Source organism: Malaclemys terrapin, chromosome 8 (genome assembly GCF_027887155.1).
Source record: "Malaclemys terrapin pileata isolate rMalTer1 chromosome 8, rMalTer1.hap1, whole genome shotgun sequence".
Lineage (NCBI taxonomy): Eukaryota > Metazoa > Chordata > Testudines > Emydidae > Malaclemys > Malaclemys terrapin.
The window spans coordinates 99,967,453-99,993,999 of record NC_071512.1 but is presented as its reverse complement, the minus strand read 5'-3'; the positions used below and the strand labels follow the sequence as shown (position 1 = coordinate 99,993,999).

Genomic DNA, 26,547 nt, shown 5'->3' with positions numbered 1-26,547 from the left:
CAATCACATTTTTTAATAATGCCTTGGATTTTTAAGTGAAATAATTACAATGTTTCAATGTGCTTGTCTCTTCTGATGCTCTTTGTTTACTTTGTATATTTCAGCATGGACGATGAAAATCAATGAAGTCAGGTTCATTTTTGTATAGTTAATTTCAGTGGCTGGTTCTTAGTGCTTCAAGTCATTTTGGGCTTCAAACTTCTCAGTAGATTGTGTATTTGTTTACAAACAACTCTCTGCATTTGGATTTATGGAGGGGAAATGTGGAAACATTTTTATTTGTCTTAGGGTGGACCAAATTTAAATGATCAGTTTCCCATTAAAAATATTAAAATATACAGATTTTTTTCCCATAAAGTTTATAAAGTAATTATTTTAAAACATTAACTGTACTGTGTTGTGCAAGGCTTTCAGGGTAGTGGCTATAAAGTGTTAGGAGTAGTCATTTTGTGGGCTTGATTTATTATTGATGCATAGACAGTTCCATGCATTTACTGAAGATGTAAAATTTTGTATTGGATATTGTTTTCTAACATTTGTAAAGCACCTGCTATTTGAGAGAGACTAAAATCAATAAAAATAGTGCCATTTAAAGTGAATTGCTTTCTCTAGTTGTGTGTGACCTTGTTCTGCAGCTTGTTCTTCGCTGTCACTTCAGCCAATATAAATCACGTGATGGGCAAAACTCAGGCATGATTAGGGAGGGAAAAATAATCTAATTTAAATTTTAATTATACCAATGCAGATATATTCGTGTGCATATTAAACTCCTGTTTTCAGGAATCTTAAAATGAACCCCAAAAATGTACTCTGTGCTGAAAAATTACCTGAGTGATCAGATTTGATTTTTTCTTAAGCCAGAAACATTTTTCTGCATGTGGTGTTAATTACAGAAACCTAAAGAGATGTTTCACTCTTTAAAAATGTTTTCAAACCCATGTAATCAGTGTAGTGTATGTCTTCCGTCTTCCTCCTTCCGCCTCAAAAACCAGTAGGTCAATGATTGTTGGTATCTCTATTTACATGAATCAGTGCTTGCCGTCCAATTCACTTGAGTGGTCCTTACAAAAAAGTTTATATATTTATGCTAGAGAATTCCTTTAAGGATGCCCTTTTTATGTTTTAAGAAGCAGGAAAGTAATTTGAATGGAGAGGTTTCAAACAGCATCATGGTTCACATTGTTACTGAGCACAGGTATCCTGTCTGATGCGTTTCAAACTGCTCAATCCTACAAATGCCTGCTAGTACTTTTGGTCAGAATCTAATTGGCCTCAGTAGGACTTTGCCGAGGAAGTTACTATTCTCAGGTGTGTAACTGTTTGCCAGATTGGGCTCTTGCCAAAATTCTAAATTAAATACAAACAGTGTAGATGTGAAATGTACAGTATAATACTTTGAATAAAATAACAACCTTGATGTAGTTGAGTTAATTTTGGTTGAGCATCTTTTAGAAGGCTTTGTGGAAGAAGCCTATTTTTAAGGAGGAATATGTATTAAGACGATGGTGTTTTGGTGCACAAGGTAAAGGTAGGTGTTTCGAGAGTTTGGTGGGATCCTCTGAGTGAAGGCATCAAAATGAAAGGGAGGAAAAGATGCAAGAGAACCACTAGTTTTGCAGGCTGTTTTGATTCTAAAGTGCACTAATTTAGTGTTTGTGTATTTAGGGAAGAAACAGCTAATTTAAAAAATGCAAATGCTGTATTCTGCAATCATTTATTTGAATGAAAAATGTTATGAAGGATTTTGAGTGCATGGACTTAGGTGTGCCTGGCAGCCTAATAATCTACTGATTTGCAGTAAGTGTCCGTAGGGACTCATGAATACAAGCTGTCCTAGTCTGCTATGTAAACCTGGCATTTTAGAAAATCTCTAAATCTGTACAAAAGACTTTAGCTGCTCGGAGAAAGCCAATATGGTATCAAATGAAAAATGCTGAACTTTTCTCAAACTCTTGAAAGCAAAGCTTCACTTAATGTTGCTATTGTGTAAATCACTCAGCTTGTTGCCTGCATGCCTGGGTATTGTAAATGATATGATTAGTCATCTAGCTGTATGCCTTGCAACAGTGGATGAGCTTACAGCCATACACAGTATAATACACATGGGCAGATTTGGGAGGGCTAAGGCCCGGGATCTAGCCTTATCTTTGAATTTCCTTTCAGGACTGCTTAACATTTTGATGTAGTAGTTTTGCATGAATTGAGATTTTGCTGAATTTTTATTTAATTTTTTTAGAGGCAAGTAGTATAGTCTCCACATTTCACGATATCATAATCTGGAGAGGACTGTTCTCTGGATTCTGTCTCTGTTTTAAGTAGTTTTCTCATTGAGAAACTAAGGAGAGAAAACATAATTAGTGTTAATGCCTGACCCATAATAGTTTATTTTGCTGCTACATAAGTGGCCATCTAACCCACGTTAATTATTGCAAATATTTAGGTTTTTGCTGGCCACAGTTGGCATGGGGGGAAGAAGGAGCAGATGTGTCTCCCTGACTCTGGGGTTGGTTCTGTGCTGGCCCTGAAATACTTTAGGCTGCTCTAAAGTACACTGCTGACTATAGCCCCCAAAGGAACCATCTGCCAGAAGAAAATATTTGGAATGCAGTAGCATCCTGTCTGCATTCCTTCCCATCCCAGTTAACTGCCTTGTTGGGAGATGGTGTAGCTACACTCACTCTACACCATTTGGGGACTTCCCCATGCCAGGTGAGATCAGGCTGCTCTTTAGACCCTTGGGATTCCATCAGTGAATCTGGTCCCTGTTTTTTAACATGAGCTTGTGATGGGGCCTAATACAATTCATAACTTCAAAACTATTGAACTGATTTTCTTTAAAATGGATTTGTGTTGTAGATGTCACTGAGACTTAAAAATAAGACATTTCCATTGTATTATATATTGATAAATAATGTGTAATCAGATGTCAAGATATAAACACAAGGAGTCAAAGTTAAGGTTGAGCTTAAAAACATTTAAATCTGCATATCCTCACATTTGAATGCTTGATTTCTCACCCTTAATTTTGCATTATTGCTGGTTGACCTGTGTTTAAACACAACTGTCTTTGTTCAAACTAAAGGAAAAATTGTGTTTAACACTGTGGTAGTTAAAACGTGTTAGTCAATATATTTTCTAACATGCATTTTCCTGGTGTAAACAAGGTAGGGTGCACGTGCATGGTTAAGATGAAGTGTAACTTCAGACTGCAACCCTGCTGTAATTAGTTTCCTGATTCAGTTGTATTTGTAGCATGGACAACAGACCCTAAACCTTGCAGCTGGCTGTTCTTCATGAAGCCAGAATCTACCTCTCAGGCGCTATGTGTGTGTCTATACTGCAATTTGATACTTGCGACTGGCTCATGCCAGCTGACTTGGGCTGAGGGGCTGTTTAACTGTGATGTACACATTTGAACTTGGACTGTATAGACATACCCTGACTGTTTTTCCCCTCGTCACACAGTGTTGAAAACAAGTCCTGAGGAGAATAAGACCTTTTCTCTCCCTTTTGTTTCAGATGATTTCCAAGGAATAGGTCAAATCAAAGGCCCCATATACAGTAGGCATGCTATGGCATGCACTCTGTAACAGAGAAAATGTCTGTGCTGGGAATTTAAATGTTTTCAGAACTAGATCAGCGCATCTCAGGGCTGGCAACCAGTGTTAGCAAAAAGATCATATTCCTTGTGCTGCTAGAGCTAAAGTGTCACTTGACTGGTTATGTTAAATTGAAGAAATATCCTTAATGACTCAGTTTATCTATCCTTCCTATGTTGTTTTCCTCTCCACCCTGAGACGATCTTTTAATGGGGGTGTTTACCTTAACTTATGTTGTTAGGAATCACTAGAATCTACTCAACAATTGTGTCAGAGCATTTCACATTTATTCATACACTACCTCTGGGAGGAAGGGGGCTAAGGAATTAAGTATTATCTGTATTTTATGTATAGGGAAACAGAGGCATGGACATATTAAATTACTTGTCCAAAGCCATATAGCTAGTCCAGTGGCAGAATGAGACTAAAATCCTGAACTTCAGACTATCAGTTGAGCGTCTCGTTCATTAGATGGTGTTGCTTTTCCATGGCCTGTGTGTTGAATGTGGGAGTTCTCACATCTACAGCAGACATGGTGGTAATGCAAGTATTACAGAAATCCTGTCAAACTCATGCTTACCGTTGAAAGCGAGTCTCACCTTTCTGAGGGACTTCTGGGATAGCCACATAGACGAGGCAATATGGGGAAGCTTGTACTGCCACCACCTTTGATATCTGAAACTTGTACCAGGTTAAATGTTTAGCTTACCAGGTTTGATTGATCCATTTAAATGGTGGGGTAGATAGCAGTGTTAACTTATTCCTGGAAATTGAAATATTAAGAAGGTCCTTGTAACACCTAGTTGTGCTATCAGTAATGAGCCATGTTGGCAAAAGCATATGATTATAGTGTGATTTTTGATTTACTGATAATGTGCTGAAAAATATCTCCGCTCATCAGTTGAGATGGAAATGCTGTCAATAAATAAGAGTGGAAGATTCCGCCTCTTGATTATCACTGTATTGTGGTGGGAAAAATCTGGGTGGTTTGGAACATGGAAAAAAAGGGCACTTCCTTCTTGCCACCCCTACAGAAAAATATCTCTCTTCCATTTAGATTTCATGAAACATTTTATTTCTGTATCTCTGAAAGACAGTCTTGCATATAATGCCTTGTAAGTGGTGTGGTATGGAATGAAGTGTACTATGAAATGACTTACACTTGCAGACTCAAATGGCTTTGTATACTTTCCATTCATCTGATTAGAATAGTTTCTCCTGCTTGGACAGCCAGCATATGAAAATGAAATGTCCTCTCCCAAATGTTAACATTGTAGCTTCAGCCACCTGGCCCACATCAACAAATTCTACATGTAAATTTGCTCTGTCAGTATGCTGGTTTTTAGTGTCTTACATTTCACATGCTCTTAGGTAGTTAATTATTTAAAAAAAATCTGGACTTGTCTTAAAATTTAAAGCATATATGTTTTGACATTATTTGTAAACTTTGAAGGTTGCCAAGTTTTAAAAAAATCAAAATTTATCTTGATGGGGAAGCAGCTAATTAGGATTAGGTTAATTCAAGTGCAGAAATAATTTTGATCATCAGAAAAAGCCCTCAATTTGTGTGTGCAATACATTAAATTTACCTACATTTTGAATATATTTGAGGGAATTTTCTCCTGGTAAATAAATGGAGTGGATAATGGAATATTGCTAACTGAATCTTGAATACCTGTTGGTAATCTGGTCTCTGTTTGACAGGTTCAGACAAGGAACTGGATGGTATTTTCTGACAAATGGAGAACTATTTCCAAGCAGAGGCATATAACCTCGATAAGGTTTTAGATGAATTTGAACAAAATGAAGGTGAGTGACTTTGTAAAAAGGTTGTAGATGCATGTGCTTGACATTACACAGAGAAAACCATAGGTGGGGCAGGGTAGTGTAACATCCTTTTAATTTTCATGAATTGCAAACTGATCTCATTACTTGCAAAGCCACCTGTGAATTTTACATGGTTTTCCTTAGCCGAGGACAGCATCTCATAATCATTTTCTATTTACCTGTATTATCAGTGGTGAGGTGGCTTATATTTAACTGTTGATGTAGAAAATTTTTAAAGGGATATTGTTAGAATTGTAGCTTGTGTAAAGTATAGGGTTTTACAAAACCTAATAGGAATAGAAATATTGATGTAACTTGTTTTTAACAATTCTATGAAAACAGTTATTTAAACATTCTTCTTCAATATTGGGAGAACTAAGCACCCTGACAAAAATGCCACTGCACATAAATCCTAGAGTGAAGACGATCATATTCTAAGTATAAAATCTCTGTGTGCTCTAATTTGCTCCCTCCTACTGTGGAGGTAACCGAGGATTTTTTGTGTTGTGTCCCCTCCCCCTTTCTACTTATTGTATTAATCAATCAATTTAGAATTGCCTGTTCAGAATAGAACTGGACAACTGACTGGTCGCAGAGCCCTAAAGATGTTATTTTCCAGAAACTCTGTGCAATTATATCATTAGATGTTGATCTTGGATACTTAAGTATTAGTAAGTGGTCTTTTGCTATTGTGTCCATATTCAGACATGTATGCATTTCTGGTTTAGGAGTAGTTTTGTTATATAAAAGGATTATAGGAACCATGGATGGTTAACTATCCTATAAAGTAGAGCTGGGGGAGTTGTGTCACCGTGATGGATTATAATATAGTCATTATTTAAACTATTAATTTTTCAGATGATGCTGTTTCACCTACATTATTGGGTGCAAAGTGGAATCAGGTTCTAGATCCCCCTTCTCATCGGCTGTCATGTAATCCAGCTCTGTCCAGCGTGCATGAAGCTTCAATTCCTAATGAGTGTCAACAGAGATTAAAGTCTTTCTCCCTGACCCATTCAACCACCACTCCAACAGGAGGAGAGGGGGATCATTGTGCTAATGGAATGGATCTTAGTATAAATCCAGAGACCCCAACTGTGTGGATTGATGATCAGGCAAAAGCAGATGATCATTTAATGAAGAGAAATAGTAATCAGGATGATCAGTGTAATGCTATGGAAACAGGAGAAAGGAAATGTGGAAATCCAGCCTGCTTGCCAGAAGAGAAGAATGTTCTAGTAGTGGCAGTCATGCATAACTGTGACAGAAGGACTCTACAAAGTGGCAATTTGCTGGATTGTAAAAATTACAGCACTCAGTCCTTAATGGACACTATTAGCTTTACACTGGATAATGAAAACCGACAGAATGATCAGTTTGGTGTTACTGTAAATGGATCCACTGAAAAAGATACAGATACAGAAAAGCAAGGAGTACAGTTAGATCGGCTGTATGCTGAGGCTGACTCGGTTAGCCATTTGATTAATACTTCATCTGATAGTCTGTCCAATGCATGCCTCCCCCATCGATTAAAGGATGATTTTAATATTAATAGAGACTCTCTGTTCTCAGAGTCTACAATTGCAGGGATTAATGCAGTGACCTTATTGCAGAGACCAGCTGATGGTACTGTTAAAACACAAGAGAGTTGTGCATCAGTTGAGGATTTTATTAGCAGAGCAATTACTCAAAGAAAAGATCTGGAAGCTAAAAATTCTTCTCCTAGTTCAAGTAATGGAAGCTTCATGATAGAGGAAACTGTAGAAGAACAAACATCTCAACTGTATCAGTCTGGGCTACCTGTGCTCTCTCAAACTTGTCAGCCTAATATGTCTGAAAGTGGCAATTACAGTGAACGCTTTGAAGAACGTATTACTTCTGAGGATGTTAGTGGTGTGGAAAGTGAAGTCAGTGAATGTGACAAAATTCTCAGCACAACTGAATCGCTCAGTGGGGCAGAGTGTTTCCCTGAATCTCAGGAGATGACTAATTGGGAATTGACTAAACTGAATAATAAGCAAACTCATGGCGAGAATGAAAGACTTTTGCAGATGAAAGAGCCTGAGGCGGCTTGTAGTGATAGTGGGAAAGATGGAGATGGGATGGTGGAAGCAGGCATGGACATAAAGGGGATTTATATAGATGAGCTCGAAGGGTCCAGTCTCTCTGATGTTATGGGTACATCAGCAGCAAGCTCTCTGTCTAATGGTTGTGATTCCTATGGAATGCAGAACCCAATTGTTGCTCATATTCCAAAGACTTTACCCTCCAAGGAAGACTCAGTGACAGAGGAAAAGGAGATAGAGGAGAGCAAGTCAGAATGTTACACTAATGTTTATGAACAAAGAGGAAATGAGGCTGCTGATGGGAGTGGTCTCATTTTAAACAGCACTGGTGACCAAATGAAGAAAAATTATGTACATAATCTCTGCAGTCAGGTACCATCTCTGCACGGGCAAACATTACCAAAAACAGTAACTAACCTGCAACCTATCAGTGTTCCATTTGGTGGTGCAAGACCCAAACAACCTACAAATCTTAAATTGCAAATTCCAAAGCCATTATCGGACCATTTACAAAACGACCTTGTTCCCCCAAACTGTGGAGGTAATACTAAAAATAAAAATGATGTCTTTGGTAAAGCAAAAATAGGGGAAACCTTGGCAGCAGATATGTTTCCTGATGAGAAATCGTTAAATGCCTCCATTGCTGATACCACTGGGGAACATTTAGAAGAGTATGAGTCTGGGGTCTCTAGTAGTCCGTGCCTTGCAGTAGCCCCAGATAGTCCAGATAATGATCTCAGAGCTGGTCAGTTTGGAGCTCCCACCAGAAAGCCATTTACTACTTTAGGTGAGGTGGCTCCAGTTTGGGTTCCAGATTCTCAAGCACCAAACTGCATGAAATGTGAGGCCAGATTTACATTCACCAAAAGGAGGCATCATTGCAGAGCATGTGGGAAGGTAAGTTCATATTCAGTGACAAAGCCTTGTGTTCCCTTATTTGTAATCACTCTGTCTCTCGCGCACTCTCAATCTCTCTCTTTCGCGCGTGCACACTCACTCACACACACACTATATATAGATAGATATCTATCTATCTATCTATATATATATATATATATATTTATATTTATATCTATATAGCTATAAATATCTATATCTATATATAAAGATCTACAAGCCGCTGGCTACCATTGCCTCTGACATCTGTCTAAAGCACAGTAGCATAGTCCATTTGATTTAGTTAGTTTCTTTTTAAAAAGTCCCTAGACTCTCACCTATTCTTCATTGTTCACATTACTTTAATAGAGAATAACTATTGGTTATTCATGATGATAAGAACAATTATCCTTTAAAAGCAGTTTTAGTTGATTGTAGCCATTAACAGATATTGAATTCATGTAGGACTGCTATAAAATAACTAAGTGCAGGAAACTAATTTTCAGAAATCACTGCATCAATAATTTCCATTAACAACACTGAAACCTGTTGATGGGGATGGGAAGTGAGCTATTGAACTGCCAATTTTTCTGCTGGTTAACATAGCTGACTATCTTCAGTCTTTTATGTCCCCTTTACTCGTTTTGTACATGCTACCTCCAGTATTTACCAAAATATATCCTTGCTTTTGAAAAAGTGTATTGACTATAATAAGATTCTCCCAAATTTGATGGATAGGTGCGTGTTGATATGGTTATTAAGAGGAATTGTGTGGGAAGGTCAATTAAATGTAATTTTTAAATGTATTTTTATTGTATGAGGAATGTTTCTTTGAATATTATAACTAAGTTTATTTCTTAGTAAGAACTTATCTTTAGCTATACACCATATAAATTAGATAGGGCTGTATTAGTTTAAATGCAAATACGGCATTTTTGTGATAAAACCGTTCATAAAATATTTGTAAATATTTTGTTGAAGTATAAGTAAATGGCACACACCACTGCAAACAGAAAATCTAAAACTAATTGATCAGTGTGACGGGTTCCCCCTGGAGTGGCACCTGGAACTGGGGTACCACTGAGCCTGTTGACCCACCAGCCTAGGCTCCCTCTCACACTGTACTGCTGTGACAAGCTACAAAGTCCTCCAGACTGCACTTTCACCAGCATACATACAGGTATGGACACACCTGGCTGTAGTTACAAGCAGGCTCTCTGACCAGCCCCTGCATGGGAAAGCTACTCCCAGCTCTTCAGGCACGTACCCCCTCTGGAGTATAAACCCAAAATAATACCACCTTGCGCTGCACAGAGAACTGTGCAGCGTAAGCTCATAAAATTCGCCCCCTCCCTCAATGTGGAGAGGAATATGCAACAGCCATTTGCCCCTGAGTTATGATTTCCACACACTGGTTTAGATAAAGCAAAACCAAGTTTATTAACTACAAAAGATAGATTTTAAGTGATAGCAAACAGATTACCTAGCAAATAAACAACAACCGCAAACTAAGTTTAATATACTAATTAGATTGGATATGAATAGCAGATTCTCACCCTAAGATGATACAAGCAGGCTACAGATTGTTAAGGGGCAAGCTGCACTTGCTATACAGCTTGGAATCCCCAGGTGTTCCATTCACAGGCTAAAAATCCCTTTAGCCTGGGTCCAGCACTTCCCCCAGTTCAGTCTTTGTTCCTCAGGCTTTTCCAGGGTTTTCTTATATGGGGAGTGAAGAACACCCGATGATGTCACTCCGTGCCTTATATAGCTTTTGCATATGGTGGGAACCCTTTGTTTCAAAGCTGGGTTCCCCGACTGGTCTGTGGAAAAAATGCTACCGTTCCAAGATGGAGTCTAGAGACATGTTGTCACATCACGTCTTTGTAGAGTCATAGCAGCCATTACTTGGAGGCTGTCTGTAGCGTTCTCAGGAAGGCTCCCCAGGTGGGAGATAAGCTTCTCCTAAGGCCTGTTGTTTTTTACTAATGGCTCATTGACCTTAATAGGCCCTTCCCCACCCAGCTATCTAGACTGAAAGCATCTTGTCCAGTGGGCGTTACCCAGATGTAACTACATTTGAAATACAGAAACATAGTTAATATTCATAATTTCAGATACAAAAATGATACATGCATAGAAATAGGATAATCCTATTCAGCAAATCATAACATTTTCTATGACATCTTACATGACATATCTTGCATAAAATGCATCATAACTATTTCATAATCGTATCAGACTATCTGAAGAATATGGGGTGCAGTGTCTCAATCAGATTATTCAAAATTAATTTTAAAAACACTAGGCTGGCAAACATTCATGAATTGCTTTAAAAATAAGATGAACATGGAACCTTCGTGCATTTTTAAAATAAACATATTAAGTAAATGTGGTTCATTTAGGGTCCTGTCCAAAGCCCTGTGAAGTCAAATGACTTCTCTGGGCTTTGGATCAGATCTTTAGCTGCCAGAATAGCGCAGGGAAGCAGAATGACATGAACAGAGGACCTAAAAGAGTCAAATTCAGCAAACAGAGATTCATATCGGTCTGCTCCAGGAAAGAGACTTGCAGAAAACATAAAGTGTCCCATATAGCTGTCTAGGTATGACATTTGTCTTTCTTAACAACTAAAATACATAACACTGAATCTGTGCTCCTGGCAATTGTTCAATTAAGTGAAAGGACTGTTAATCAAATTACCAGTTAAGTGGGTTCACATTCATATTTTTGCATTTGTTCCATGTTCTCTTTATTTTGAGACTTGATGAAAAATTCTTCTCATGATAGTTCTGACTGGTAAGCACTCTTTTGGAATAAACACATACTCTTACTAATACAAATAATATTGAAATCCACCAATACTAAATCATGCAATAAATAATGAAAAATAAGTAATACAGTCACTATCTACTTGTACCATATAGTTTAAATCCCTAAATGTAGTGCATCTTTCAATTATTGATGTATTTAAATGCCCAATCCTACTCCTACCAAAATCAATGAGAATTTTTAATCCATGTCAGTGGAAACAGGATAAGGCCTCTCACTGGTATTTGATTTTAGCTGTCACTTATGTAAAGGGTCACTGTCAAGTAGCTAGGCCATACTTCAGTTTTTTGTGAGTTTACCAAATGACTACAAGCTTGGGGGGGGGGGGTGTTTTAAAGAAAACCAGCTCTTTGGTTTGAACTGAATCATTCTCCTTGAAACCCAAGTTTTAGAAGTGGTATTGATGCCCTTTGGCCCCTCCTGTTCTCTGCCTGTGGCACACAGTCATTTAGTCTTCTGAAAGCTGTAATATTTTGGTCTAATTCTGGTAGTTGGGTTTGGTGTGTGGTGGCTGTGTAGTATTTAGTGGCTTGTGATGTACAGGAGGCCAGAACAGATGATTTGGTGGTCCCTTCTAGCCTTAAACTCTGAGACTAGTTTATTGTTGCTGAATGAGAAACAAAAAATGAAAATGACTGAAGGGTAAACAGAAATACATAGCTAAATAGACCGCATAAGGGGCAAAAAAATGTAGATTTTTAAACTGTTCAGTGTTAATAATCGAAGAGATTCTGAATCTGAATTGTAACACAACAGTTTCCCTTAAAACTAGTCATTGTGGCCAAAAAGTCCTAAGAATAAAAACTGCAGTTAAAAATAGTTGGATGGCACCTGGAGAAAGCATTGCTGTTTTAATTTGTGTAGTAATTGACAAAATCAATGTGAGCCACTGAACATCAGGGAGATGGCCAAAATTGAATATGCATGTTTACCAAACTTTGTTTTAAACTTAAGAACTTGAAAAGTGATGATATATTTTAGGGGAAACTATTCATTTTAATTGTTTATATTTTGTATATGTATTTTCCGTTGTCATCTGTAGTGGTCACCTGTGATATCCTTATGTAGAACAAGTGGAATATTTGTATGTGACAATTCTGTTCTGTAAGCCAAACTAGTGATTCTCCTTGCACTAAGTAGTAAAACAAAAACAAACACAAAACCTTGTAACTGCACTGTGTAAGCTTGCTGCATTTAGACAAGCTGCCATTTTCTGCTACGTGAAATACTAATTGCTTGACAGTTGCTTTCAAATTAATATATATATATATATATATATATATATATATATATTATGCCTTTGTGTGTGCTTTCCTGTTTTTCAGCAAAATATATATATATTGCTGAAAAACAGGAAAGCACACTTCACTTTCACCTTAAATATTGTTTATATTTGATTATATACAACATCTGCATTCCACCTACTACAAAGTTAAAGATGCCAATGAGAACAGGTGTTAATGTTTTGTCATTCTACTATATATTTCTGTTTAGTATTTAGATCATAGAAATCATTGTGCTTGAAAAGCCTTGTTAAATGCAGACTGTAATCTTCTTCAAAGGGTCCTGAATGAGAAATTAATTAGTTTAGTCCTTTGGTTTGTGGTTGAGGACATTGATTTTTCCATGTTCTGTAATTGTCCTCCTAGTTTAAATCTGAACTGAATTTTCCAGTGGATAGGCTTCCCTGAGAATTGAACTGAAGCACAATATCTCAAAATAAATTACTCAGAAACCAGTGCTGGTAATATTGCTTTAAAAGCTGGTAAAGTATAGCTGACATAATTAGAAAAGGAAATGTTACAATTTACACACCATTAGATGAGATCATCCAGGTGACAAAATTGTTATTCCAGCTCTCATCGTTTGTATGCTAAAATCGTGTCTCAGGCTTGGGCCTCAATTCTACGTTACAAATTACAACATTGTTACAGGACTTATTTACAAAATGGATGCCCCTCGTTACAACATGGCCAACATTTTTAGTGCACACTGAACCAAACTGTGTCATTTTAACTGGGCTAGGAGGTAGACAGACACTATTATGTTTAACTGTTGGAACAGAGTACTTTGACTCACTTGTAGTATAGACTGGGCTTTGTATGTAGTTTTAAAATGTGCAAGATTTAGAAATGTTGCAGTTGGGGTAGGAAAAAAGTATAGGATTACATGAAGGGCTATGAAGATTAAAAGAAAGATACACTGTTAATTATGCATATGAAAACCAAATAAAATTGAAACTACGTTGGGTTGAAATCTAAAATTCTGACTTGACTTTCAAAGAGAGTTTACAGCATAGTGTCTGATGCGTCTAAATTTCATATGCTTTAAGCTGTTTTTCTGCATGAAACATGCACTCATCAGTGGCTTCATATGCCACCTGAACAAAAGCCCTAGGACACATAGGGGAAAATATTGACTTTTTATTTAAATACATATTGTAAACCTTAAGATAGACTGGCCAGAATCTTGCCTGCACTGGAGAATTTGGACTTTACAGGCACCACTGCATTGCCACATAGGTAAAGTACCTCATGTCTCCATACAAATGTTTGTAATGGTGCACAGGCATTGCCATTGTTGTTACAATTGCCCTTTCTTGTAGCACGCTGCCTGGGGTCGCTGAGCTGTTAGTCCTGGTGCAGGTGGAAAGTATTGGCAATGAAGCTACAGCATTCTAGTTGGTCCTTCCAGCACAAGTCATGCAGTGTTCCCCTTTAGCAACCAGTGTGGTGTGGGATGAGTCTTGTACATTTGAACTACTGAGAGTTACAACAGTGCAGGTCTCAAGAGTAGAGACAAAATGGCTGTCCTTTCTTCTGAAATGTATCTCACAGATCCCCCCCCCCCCCCATCCAGTTTTGGCTTTGATTTAAGTGACCAGAGAAACGGCTTGAGCACTTTCCCAGTGTTGTATTTTAAACATCATTCATTCCAGAGAGCTGTAAAGGTGGCCACTATGGGATTACATATATGATTTTCCTGGTCCATTAGCCATTATCTCAAACCTGCATTTTTAAATTACTCCTGTGGGGAGTGTGCACATTTGTATTATTGCAGATAGCGCTTACTCCAGTAGGATTAAATGAGACTTGACACTAGGTCATTTGATCTTAATCAATTTCACTGTGACGCTGTTGGAGGATTATCGATAATTTCCTTTCTAATTTTGCACCTTCTAATGTATTCAGTATCTGAATTAATCTATTTAAATTGCTCTTATCATGAAACATTGAGTGATTCAATATGTTTTTTCTTTTGCTCCAGGTTTTCTGTGCAGCATGCTGCAGTCTGAAATGCAAGTTGCTGTACATGGACAGAAAAGAAGCCAGAGTGTGTGTAATCTGTCATTCAGTACTAATGAATGGTAAGTAGAAAGATAGGGACTAAATGCAAAGTTTTACTGGCTTTGTGTTGGTCAGTGGCTGCAGTATGCCTAGCCTATTGAAAACACTATATTCTTGCTGGCAAATATTTAAAAATGCAAAGGCTCTAGAGAAGTCAACTTGAAATCCTTGTGAGACTTGGGGACTCTTGTACCACACGTAATTAGTGAAACCTAAAAAGCAGGTAAGGTTGCAGAAAGATTAAGAGTTTATTTCATAAAGCACCCTGCTTGGATTTCAGAAAATTTGTTTTGTATGGAGGAAAGTATGGAAGCTTGCTTTGCTTGTTTTCTTAACAAATGGCTGACCTGTTACCCTCTCATACAGGAGACCAAAGGAAAGAAACCCACATTTGTGTCCCTTTCTAGACTACATACTATAGGGAAATCATGAAAGTAATCTTCGTTCACAAGAGGATACTACTTCATTTCTTATTAGCTGACCTATTAAATAACATCACTATTGTTAACTACTTCATGTCAGAGAAGGAGGCCTGTTCTAATGGATTGTGTACAGGAAAAACTCCTGATGTATAGGCACAATTAAATAACTCTTGTGTTCTGATCTGGGTCCAGGCAAATTACGGGCAGAACATGAGCTCTGAGGCAGATGCTGGGACCAAAAGGGCTAATATAATCCTTGGATGTATAAACAGGACTATTGAATAGATGTGGGGCAGTTTATATTACCTCTGTATGTGACACTGGTGCCACTACAACTGGAATACTGTGTCCAATTCTGGTATCCACAATTCAAGAAGGATGTTGAAACATTGGAGAGGTTTCAAAGAAGAGCCATGAAAACAATTAAAGGATTGGAAAATATTCCTTATAGTGATAGACTCAAGGAACTCAATCAAGTTTATCAAAAAAGAAGGTTAAGGGGTGACTTAAGCACAGTCTAAAGATGTGCATAGGAACACAAATTGGATAATAGGCTCTTCGCTCTAAGAGGCGTAAGTGTAACAGGATCCAGAAGTTGAATATAGCAAAATATAGACTAGAAATAAGATTCAGTTTTTCAACAGTGCGGGTGATTAACCACGGTAAGATGTTCCAAACGCTTGTGGTGAATTCTTCATCACAACGCATTTTAGAATCAAGATTGGATGTTTTTCTAAAATAAATCCCGTAGTTTAAACAGGAATTAATTTAGGGAAGTATTGTGGCCTGTGTTATGCAGGAAGACAGACGGTGGTCCCTTCTGGCTTTATAATCTGCCAGTCTCTGAAATTACTGAGGCCAGGGTTTTCAGAAGTGTCCACTCATTTTGGGATGTCTTGATTTTTGTGTTCCCCATTGACACTTCACCTAGAGCTTGATTGTTCAGAGGACCTGAATACACCTGGAGGTCCCATTGACTTCAGCTGTTCAAGTGTGGCATTCAAAAATTTTGGGAAGATTCCCAGAGCTGTTAAATGGGAATAATTTTTATCTATCTCAGAAGAGCGTTAAAGCTTAATTAATGTTTGTGAAGCAATTTGAAAAAATATTAAGTGCTAAATATCAACATCTTCCACTGGTGGCTATAAGCAGCATGATAAGAAATTGTAGTTTACAGTAACTAGGAATTAAAGGTAGGCACAAATATGACATTGGTTTTTGATGAATTATCAGACACGTAGATGAACACGATATATTGGGAATGAGTCAACGTGGCTTTTATAAAGGGAAATCATGCCTTACAAATGTATTAGAATGCTTTGAGGGGTCAACAATTATGTGGACAAAGGTGATCCAGTTGATATAGTGTACATGGATTTTCAGAAAGCCTTTGACAAGGTGCCACACCAAAAGCTCTTAAGCAAAGTAAGCAGTCCTGGGATAAGAGGGAAGGTTCTCTCGTGGATCAGTAACCGGTTAAAAGACAGGAAACAAAGGTAGGAATAAAGGGTCCGTTTTCACAGTGGAGAGAGGTAAGTAACTGGGTCCCCTAAGGATCTGTTCTGGGACCGGTGCTGCTTAACATATTCATAAATGAGCTAGAAAAGGGGGGTAACGGTGAGGCTGCAAAATTGGCAGACAATACAAAATTACTCAGGATAGTTAAATCCAAAGCTGACTGTGAAGAGTTAAAAAGGGATCTTGTAAAACTGTGTGACTGGCAACAAAATGACAGATGAAATTCAGTGTTGATAAGTGTAAAGTAATGCACATTGGAAAACATAATCCCAACTATACATGCAAAATGACGGGTTCTAAATTAGCTGTTACCACTTGTAGCTCCTGCCCCTGCTGTGCTGACAAAGTCACTCGGAGACCCTAGATTTCAGTAACCACTGGTGCCGTTTATGAGAGGTTGTGCTTCCACCACCTTTTCACCATACACAGCTTGGATTCTAGTGTCTGCACCCAGGAGGGAAGAGCTATCACTCTGCTTCCACTCCCTTGCTCCCCACCGCTTCCTTCCTCCCAGCCCCCGGCTAATTGGACAGGCAGCTGACTCCCATTCACCATTTAGGTGCAGGTTTTCTCTGGCCAGCTCCAGTTTACTTCCCTTATTAGGAGCTGGTGTGACAGAGGGCTGAGTCAGTAGTTCTTGCCCAGCACCCTGTCACACACGCCCCCCTCTTCTCCAGCTGCCAAGTTCACCCAACCAAGTCCTCTTCGCCCCTACTGGGCGGGGCCATATGGGGGAGTCCTCCCTCATCTTTCCAATGACCTGCTGGGTCTTCCTTGTGGGGTTCAGCCATCCCCCACCCGCAGAAGCCACATTGTGTGGGAGGTGGACGCTCCCATAGCTCTGCTGCCACCCACAGGTCCTCTCACTATTCATACCCCCAGGAGTGTCCCCCTTCCTTTTCTCTCTTTGCCTCTGAGAGGGGCTCGAGGTTGATCCCAGCTTTCCCCTGGACACCCAGGACTTCAGGTTCCCAAAAACCCGTCAAGCGGGGCCTGGGTCTCATCTTTCGGGGGTCCCCTTACAGGGAGTTCTTTTAGGCTCTTCGGCTCCACTGAGGGCCATGGGGCGGATACCGCCTCTATTCTTTCCTTCTCCCGTCCTTCCTGAGTCAGGCTCTGTTGTCTAGGGTTTTTCTGCTTCAGAGATCTCTTCCCTCTTCCTCAAGGGGTCTCCCCCTTTTCCTACCGTGGGCCTTCCTCCTCGACCTGCTTTCCCTCTTAGGCAGGGGTCCCAGTTGGTGCCCACCACCATTGGCTATGGCAGGCTCTCTACTACCTGAACCTGTTTCCAGCGGAACCTGTCCCGGACCTCAAGGGGCACCTGGACCATTGGGCACTGCCTCTCATCCCCATGGATGCTCTCCAAATTCACTTCGGCGCCGGGAATCATCCATTGCAGCTTCACCAGCCCCCTGCTTACAAGAGAGCAGGGTGAGGCTGTATCCACCAGACCTCACTGGGGTCTCCTCCCCACCATCATGGGAATGGCGGACAGTTTCCACCCCTTCCCCTATCCTCCAAAGTTGGTCCACCCACAAATCTCTGCAAAGCCACATTCCATGTCCGGGCAGTCCCCCTTTTTATGTCCCGGTCACCTGCACTGCCAGCAGATGAGCAGCCTAGTCCCAGTGGGAGCTCCCTGGTTGTTCTCCCATTTTTAATCTGGACCCTTCCTGGTCGGGGTTTCCCTGGCTTTTCTCCTGGTTTCTTCTTCCTTATATGGGTGTCCTCTTTCCTGGGGAAGTCTGCCTCTGCATACTCCTCCATCAGTTTTACCGCTGCCTCTACCGTACTGGATTGGTGTCATCTCAGCCATACCCTTATGTTCTTGGGGAGGCCATGTAAAAACTGTTCTAGGATGAGCACGCCCATGATCTCCCCCTCTGTCTGGGTGTCAGGTCTCAGCCATCGGGTGGCCCAGTCCATTAACTACTGGGTGAATGCCCGGGGCTGCAAACCCCGTGTCCACCTCGGCGGACGGCCCCACCTGATCTAGGACGGCTGCCCTTACTGTGTCATATCTCCTGGCCTGTTTCTCACTCAGGGCCATATAGGCCACTTGGGCTTCGCTGGCCAGGTAGGGGGCCAGCCGCGAGACCCAGGTTATCTTCTCCCATCCTGCCTCACAGGTCACCCAATTAAATCGTTAGGCAGCAGGTTTAAAACCAACATAAGGAAGTACTTCACACGATGCAGTCAACCTGTGGAATTTGGTGCCAGGAGATGTTGTGAAGCCCAAAAGTATGATTGGGTTCAAAAAAGAATTACTGTAGATAATTTCCTGGAGGATAGGTCCAGCAATGGCTTTTAGCCAAGATGGTCAGGGATGCAGCCCCCTGCTTTGGGTGTTCCTAAGCCTCTGACAGTCAGAAGCTGGGACAGGGGATGGATCAGTCGATAATTGCCCTGTTCTGTTCATTCCCTCTGAAGCGTTAGGAAACTGGCCACTGTCAAAAGACAGGATACTGGGCTAGGTGGAGCATTGGTCTGACCCAGTAGGGCTGTTCTTATGACAAAGGTGCTGAGAAGTGTTACATTTTAGATAGAAATTAATACATTTCAGAATGAACCGAACAAGAACAATGAAGTATGCGTGTGTTTGGCCAGAGACTGCTGGCTCCATTTGGTTATGAGTGGGATTTGTTTTTGTTTTGGAGAAGAGAGGAACCTGAAAATATTTTAGTTGAAACCAAATGTTCTTGTAAAGAGGTATAACAAAATTGATCACGTTACAATGATTTCCTTTTAAAAGCTTTTCTGTTCTGTTGCCAGCACTGATACACATTAGTGGTAGACAATAGTGACACCTCTGCTTGTTTTATTATAGGGAAAGCATTGCCTGCATACTAGCATGTATCTGCTGCTGGGCCAACTTGTCATCTGTGTTTCTGTCCATCTGCAGTGCTTTGTAATGATGATTTCCTTTTGCTAGTCCGTTGCCTGTCAGTTCATTTGACCAGATCTAATCTTACCTGATCCAATCAGTTTCTGTGCAGTTCCAGATTTTTGTAATTCAGGGCAGTTCCAGACTTTTGTCATTCAGTGCATTTTGGGTTAGTCATTCTTTGCACTTGTATGGATTATACTTTGGATGTAGTTATTTCACTTGGTTGCTGAATTGGATTTTCATTTCACTATTTTTTGTTTAATAGTGCTCATCCATAGACATCCATTAAGTATGTGCTTATTTCCGGTTCCTGATGCCATCTTTGCCTGAGAAGGTGTTTCTAGTTGATAGCTATTTCTGAACTGACACAGGCTGTGATGAAGTGAAGGAGAGAAGATTGAAACAAAACTGCTCTAGGTATCCCAAGAAGGCGATCCTAAGGATATCTGTTTCCTTTGTTTTAAGTCTCCCTCCGGACTCTGTATTGACACTGAATTGCTTTTTAAAAATTGTTGAATCTGCCCTTTCTCATCAAATTGAAATGTCCTAAAGGGCTCAAAATCCTTTCACTGGCTCTGCATTGTGTTTATAAGTTGATATAAGTTTTCTTTGATGTCCTATTTGCTTTTCTGTGGTTAAAGATGTTCATATATAGCTTAGTTTATCTAGCACCTTTCATCCCAAAGGAGTCTAAAAGCTTCACAAATGTTTTTTTGAATAGAGTATGTGATTGGTCTAGGTACCTGTGGCTGCTCTGGAGAGACCTCGGGTACCTTGTATCAGCGGGATAGCCGTGTTAGTCTGTATCCACAAAAACAATCAGGAGTCTGGCGGCACCTTAAAGATGAACAGACTTCTTTGTTAAATAATCTGTTAATCTTTAAGGTGCCACCGGATTCCTTGGGTACCTTGATGCATGTGTGTTATTATTTGAATATATTTATTTGTAACGCATTCATTTATTTGTAACACATTCGTTTATTTGAAGGGGCGGTGTGCTCTGCTGCGTGTGTGAATCGCATGGTTATCTTGCTGCACACCTTTTTATATGCTTTTGCCTATATAGACAACCAAATAAATAGCTCAATTGAGATCCAGTTCTGCAGTGTTCTCTGACTAAAAGAGAAGAGCTTGTTCTCTGACTGACATTGTTGAATTAAAAGTGGTGTGTATTTAAACTAAAAATCATGTGGGTTTTTTGGATTGAGTTAAAGTTCAGGCCATGTCTTCAAAAGTTCACAGCACACAAACTTCTTCATAGTTTGAAAAATAAGGTGTTAAGGTAGACTGGTTTATTCTGGATATAAAAAAATACAATGTACTGTACTCATTTGCAAAAGTAAATCTGTTGCCCTGGTGTTGTGTAACCTAGATTGCAAAATCTTTGGGGTAAAGAGTGAGACTTTTGCCTGTCTGTAGAACGTCATATAACCCTCTGGTAGTGTATAAATAAAAATTGATTTTTCAGATCCTCTAAGGAGATGACAAAATGATGGATAAGGAACTAAGTGCCACTAACACCAAAATATATAGCTAACAGTTTTGGAATACACTTCCATGTAAGCTGAGGTTCTTATCACAGAACACCAATAGTCTTTCCATGTATTTTGTTCTTTAGTCACAATTTCACTGTGTAAGTCCTCTCTGTTTTTAATCAAAGTAAGAAGAGATTGCCCAGGGTAGGTGGAAAAGCCTAGAGCTATTGGAGCTGTGAATTTACCCATCATCTTGGAGTGTTGCGTACTTAGATGTACATTCACATTTCTTGTTTTCTGTTTGCTTTAGCTCAAGCCTGGGAGAACATGATGAGTGCCTCAAGCCAGAGTCCTAACCCTAACAATCCTGCTGAATACTGTTCTACTATCCCTCCCTTGCAGCAAGCTCAGGCTTCAGGAGCCCTGAGCTCTCCACCTCCCACTGTGATGGTACCTGTGGGAGTTTTAAAGCACCCTGGAGCAGAAAGTAAGAAAAAACTTTCACTCTTTTTTCTAAACAAGCTTTGATTAAATGTGAATGTGAATCTCTGGTAACACACTCCTTTCAAACCTTGCAGCTAAATTAAATTTAAATTAAATTAATGGAGATATACTTATCTCCTGGAACTGGAAGGGACCTTGAAAGGTCATCGAGTCCAGCCCCCTGCCTTCACTAGCAGGACCAAGTATTGATTTTGCCCCAGATCCCTAAGTGGCCCCCTCAAGGATTGAACTCACAACCCTGGGTTTAGCAGGCCAACGCTCAAACCGCTGAGCTATCCCTCTCCCCCTAAGGACACTTGTCATGTGGGTTGGGTCAAAGGGAAAGAGAAATGCAGACAGGAAATGTATGTACAAATGTAATTTCCAAACACATGAAGATGATTGAGCCTAATCATGCTGGCTGATATTTCTCTAAAGTACTTAGTGTGTAGGAATTATATCAGAGAGCCCTATATATGCAATAAAGTGTTTTTTTCTTGTATTGATTAAGTAGATATCTTATTTCTTAGTCTAGGGAATCTTGCACAGATACCATCTTACCACTTGTTCCTCCCATCTCTATTGTGTATTATAATACTATCAACCCACTGACCCTGCTGCTCTTCTGCCACCATTTGAATTTGTATTCAATATTTGCCCAATACTGTTAATATGGATTTATCACACCCCTGCTATCATTGCTACTTTTTACATTAGAAGTAAACCACTTCACTTTTCTTGAGCGAAGCTTCCATTTCATGTTGCTGTGAGATTTTGAACTCTATTTTTTTCACTAGTGGCTCAACCCAGAGAACAAAGACGTGTTTGGTTTGCTGATGGGATATTACCTAATGGAGAAGTTGCTGATGCAGCAAAATTGACAGTGGCTGGGACAACTCCTACAGGAACCCTAGCAGTGTCACATGATCCAACCAAGCCTGTGACCAACAGCTCTTTATCAGTAGAGGTGAGGAAACATTGTGCTGTTTATTTTTCAGAACAGCATCGTCACGTTGTCCTGGACGGTACATTCAGTTCTATGGCAATTTAAGTGAGACTGATACGTGCAGTCTGTTGATTTAAGATTCTCTTTTAGTAATATGTATGGCTTATGTCCATGCTGATTTTGAGGTTTGCAGAGAGCTGAAGCTGGCTATATATTTTGGAATAAGCCGTTGAATTGCATATGCCATTATGAAGTAGCATTTTAGAGCTCTAATCCAGTATCAGGCCACTACTGTGCAAGGAGTTTTCCAAGCTTTGGGTATACAGCCTGTCTGTATGGATAAAGGGACGGGCTTAAAGCTGTCCAGAACGGAGCTCTGGTAAATATTTTCAAACTCGTGGGCAGAAGCTTGGTGTAACCGTAGTTGCTTTGTTTCTGTTTTGTTTGTACATGTGTTTATAGAGAGAGGAGGTGCTGGGTCTGTCTTAGTCTGTGTCAATGTCGTACCCAGGGGCGGCTCCAGGCACCAGCGCACCAAGTGCGTGCCTGGGGCAGCAGGCCACAGCGGGCGGCCTGCCGGTCGCTGTGAGGGCGGCAGTCAGGCTGCCTTCGGCGGCATGCTTGCAGGAGGTCCGCCGGTCTCGCAGCTTCGGCGGTTCTTCGGTGGTGGGCACGCCGAAGGCGCGGGACCGGTGGACCTCCCGCGGGCATGCCGCCGAATCCGTGTTACCAGCGGACCGTCCGCAGGTGCGCCTGCCTGTTGTGCTTGGGGTGGCAAAATACATAGAGCCGCCCCTGCATGTACCAAGGGTTAACTTGTACCTCTGATAATTCTATAGAGTGGATATATCTCGTTCACCTACATCTAGCAATCTAAGGATGAAGTCTACCCAGCTCTTGCTTTTTTTTTTTTTTTTTTTTTTTTTTTTAATAAATGCTGTTCTTTCTTATTGTTTCCTTTTTGTAGACTGATAACACTTCTGGATTCTCGGGAAGTATAACTCAGGTTGGCAGTCCAGTTGGCAGTGCGATGAACCTGATCCCTGAAGATGGTCTTCCTCCAATTCTGATCTCCACTGGAGTAAAAGGAGGTGAGAACAGTAGGGGTAAATGGACAGCTATTTGTGACATTTACTGGTGGCAGCTTAACAATTCAGGCTGCCACATATAGATAGAAAGTTGGATCCTGGATAGAGCCTAAAGATATTAACGATGAATACTAATGTGTAGTTAACTGGCTTGGCACTAGATAGTGCTCACAGGCTTCTGTAGAAAACATCGTTCTGACAATGAAATTACTATTAAAAGTAAAATACAAAGCAAAAAAAAATTGAGCCCAGAAGTATGTGCTAATTTCCTTATTAATCAGACTGTGGGGAACATTCAGCACAGAGATACATTTTAATTAGTCATATAAATAATCATGTTTCCGCTCTGTGAAATTTTCTTGGAAATTCTGCTTGGTTGAAGGTATCCCAAAATATATAATTTAATGACATCATAAATACCATTGGTTGTGATGAGACTTCTCATACTTGTGAGTATCTTAAGTGAACCAGGAAGTTCTTAGGAGAGCGTTAGCATGTATTAGTGGCCTGAACTCACTTTTCACGTTTTTTTTTGTCGTTCCCCTTTCAAATTTGTGGTTGGTTCAGCATATTTCTAATTAGACAGTAAGTAACTTTATCTAGGATATTGTTAAAAAAATAAGTAAGCATATTTACATTTTCAAAACCAGTCTGCCCCCAGGCTGTATTAGCTACTCATGAAGCTGCCTAATTATTGAACCTCTGTAACAGAGAGAAACTAGTAACCTAGCTTTACTTCATTAAATTGCAGCATGCTTTTCAGTACATGAGCCAAATTTCACAAGCCCAACAATTTTACATGGATATCATCAGTAAATCATACTTTGCGTATGCTTGAATTAATTCAAATGTCATTGTGCCTGGTTTGACTTACAACATTTTAACCACCGAGTGGACATTTAAATCAAATTTACAAATATTTCAAATATACTTTTCACATTAGTGAGGTGAACTTTCTCTCTAGATGTTTATAAGTGGCAGGATAACAAACACCCTTCCAAATTTCCCTTATTTCTTTATAAAGCCACATTGCTGACTTGTAGGCAGGAACACAGATTACTTCAACAGTTCGGGTGTTTATATTTAAACACTCAGTTCATATGGATCTAATCAAAGAAAGTGTCTATATTTTGAGTATCTTACTGAATAAATTTGAGACACAGGATTTGAACCTTCCGTCCATTTTTTTTATTCTCCCTTCTTTGCTGTCGTACTGTAGGCTGTTGCACTTGATTGTAAGCTCTGTGACTGAAGCTCCTACCACAATATAAATACTAAGTGTTAACGTTGGGTTTTTTTTAGCATTTCACATTGTAGTCTACACTAACACTTGTTTCTAAAAGGAAGTCAAAGGTTTGATTTTTCAAGTTGTTACTGCTATTGATACAAATTAGTTGATAAAAATTAAGGCTGGAATTTTCAAAGGGGCCTGTGGGAGTCAGGTACTCAAATCATTGAAATTTGAAAATCCCTGCCCAACAAGTATCAGAACAAAATAAATTTTAAAATGTCAGATAAAATGTAAGTGAATCAAACTGTATACATTAGAGTGATGTCATTGCTTAGCTGATTACTTTGCTGAGTAGATTACTGTCCAAATAAGCAAATGACTTCACGATGCGTTTCTTTCTTATAGACTATGCTGTAGAAGAAAGACCTTCTCAGATCTCTGTGATGCAGCAGCTGGAAGATGGCAGCCCTGACCCTCTTGTGTTTGTTTTAAATGCAAATTTGCTGTCCATGGTTAAAATTGTGAATTGTAAGTTATTTTTTTACTTCATGAGAGGGGGGCAAAAAGTTTGTATACATATTCCTGGTTGAAAACACAGCATTTGATATTTACTACTCACAATCTGTGAATTGCTGCATGGAAGTAAAATGTACTATATTTTTATTCCTATTAAATTATAAAACGCACCTATCCCTTGCTCTAGGTTGGATTAGTCCAGTTTGTATTTTTGTATAAAATTATCTGTACATGCGCCTGGAGCATCCTACATACCCATCCAACCCAACAGGGCTCACTATTATTCACCAATCCTCCCCTCATTGTTAATCCACTTGAACCCTTCTCATATCTCGGGAAAACAGATAAATCTTTCAATGATGCTCTGAAAACAAGCAGGATTGTGGCTCTGTCAGACCAGGGGGTGAAGTGAGTTCCAGGGTCAGACAGCCCTCGTTGAAAACACCTGGCCTCTCAGATCATCTTGTCTATATTATGGAGGGGGTATGAATGGGGAGGCTTTTAGTTTAAGTGCCGCAGTTGGTCTCCACTTTTATTTCAAAATAAAAAGCAGGACACTTTTGTAGCAACACATTTTTAGGGTCACTAAATGCTCATACAAAAGATTAAAAAATGCACTTTTAAAATGTGTGCTGGTTTTGCTACTCTCAGCATCTGACTCAACAGCAACATGTTCATATTTCTTGGAACATGTCCTACATCCCCTTTCCCAAACCTCAAAGCAGTGTAGTGGCCCAGTGGACGATGCTATGCACCATCCGATTAGCCATCACGCTGATTCCTCTACGCTCATCCACATTCCACCCCTATTTTGGAATGTAGACACCTGTTGTATTGATCTGGTCTGTTGTGTTCAGGCATGTTTGTGTGCAAGATTTGGGTCATAGAGCCTTAGGTATCTTAGTAGCAAGTGCCAGAGTTATGCAATGTTAGTGTAATTGATTTTTTTAAAATGTGCTGTCTTCCGATAGTGAAGTTTGGGCATGGCAAACAGATGTTGAGTGGAAATCTACTTTTTCCAGCCTGAGTCATGTTTTCCTCTCTGCAGATGTGAACAGGAAGTGCTGGTGTTTCACTACAAAGGGAATGCATGCAGTGGGGCAGTCGGAGATAGTGATTCTCCTGCAGTGTTTACCTGATGAGAAGTGTTTGCCGAAGGATATCTTTAATCATTTTGTGCAACTTTATCGGGACGCCTTGGCAGGTGGGAACGATTTCTATTTGAAATCTATAGTAGGTGACTTCAATAAATAAAATTAATGGACTAGAGAATTGCTTTGATAAAATTGAGAATTTATTTTTATTTAAAAGTAGAAAACGTACTGATCAAAGTTGGTAGTGATCTGAGTTCACTTCAGTTATTAGTATTCAGTATTACTATGATAGTCACTAAGGCAAATGGGAGTGCAGGAAATAAAACAAAGTATCTATGCT

At 39.7% G+C, this 26,547-nt stretch overlaps 1 protein-coding gene across 1 annotated transcript in view; it reads left to right on the top strand.

The window, feature by feature from the left end:
• ZFYVE9 (zinc finger FYVE-type containing 9) overlaps positions 1-26,547 on the top strand; it is a 99,598-nt gene that overhangs the window by 44,182 nt on the left and 28,869 nt on the right. The window contains exons 3-10 of the mRNA XM_054037221.1: positions 5,304-5,408; positions 6,285-8,389; positions 14,468-14,567; positions 21,160-21,336; positions 22,130-22,299; positions 23,246-23,369; positions 25,003-25,125; positions 26,162-26,317. Of these exons, the coding sequence (XP_053893196.1) occupies positions 5,339-5,408; positions 6,285-8,389; positions 14,468-14,567; positions 21,160-21,336; positions 22,130-22,299; positions 23,246-23,369; positions 25,003-25,125; positions 26,162-26,317 (3,025 nt within the window). The 5' untranslated portion in view covers positions 5,304-5,338. The remainder of the gene's footprint in view (positions 1-5,303; positions 5,409-6,284; positions 8,390-14,467; positions 14,568-21,159; positions 21,337-22,129; positions 22,300-23,245; positions 23,370-25,002; positions 25,126-26,161; positions 26,318-26,547) is intronic.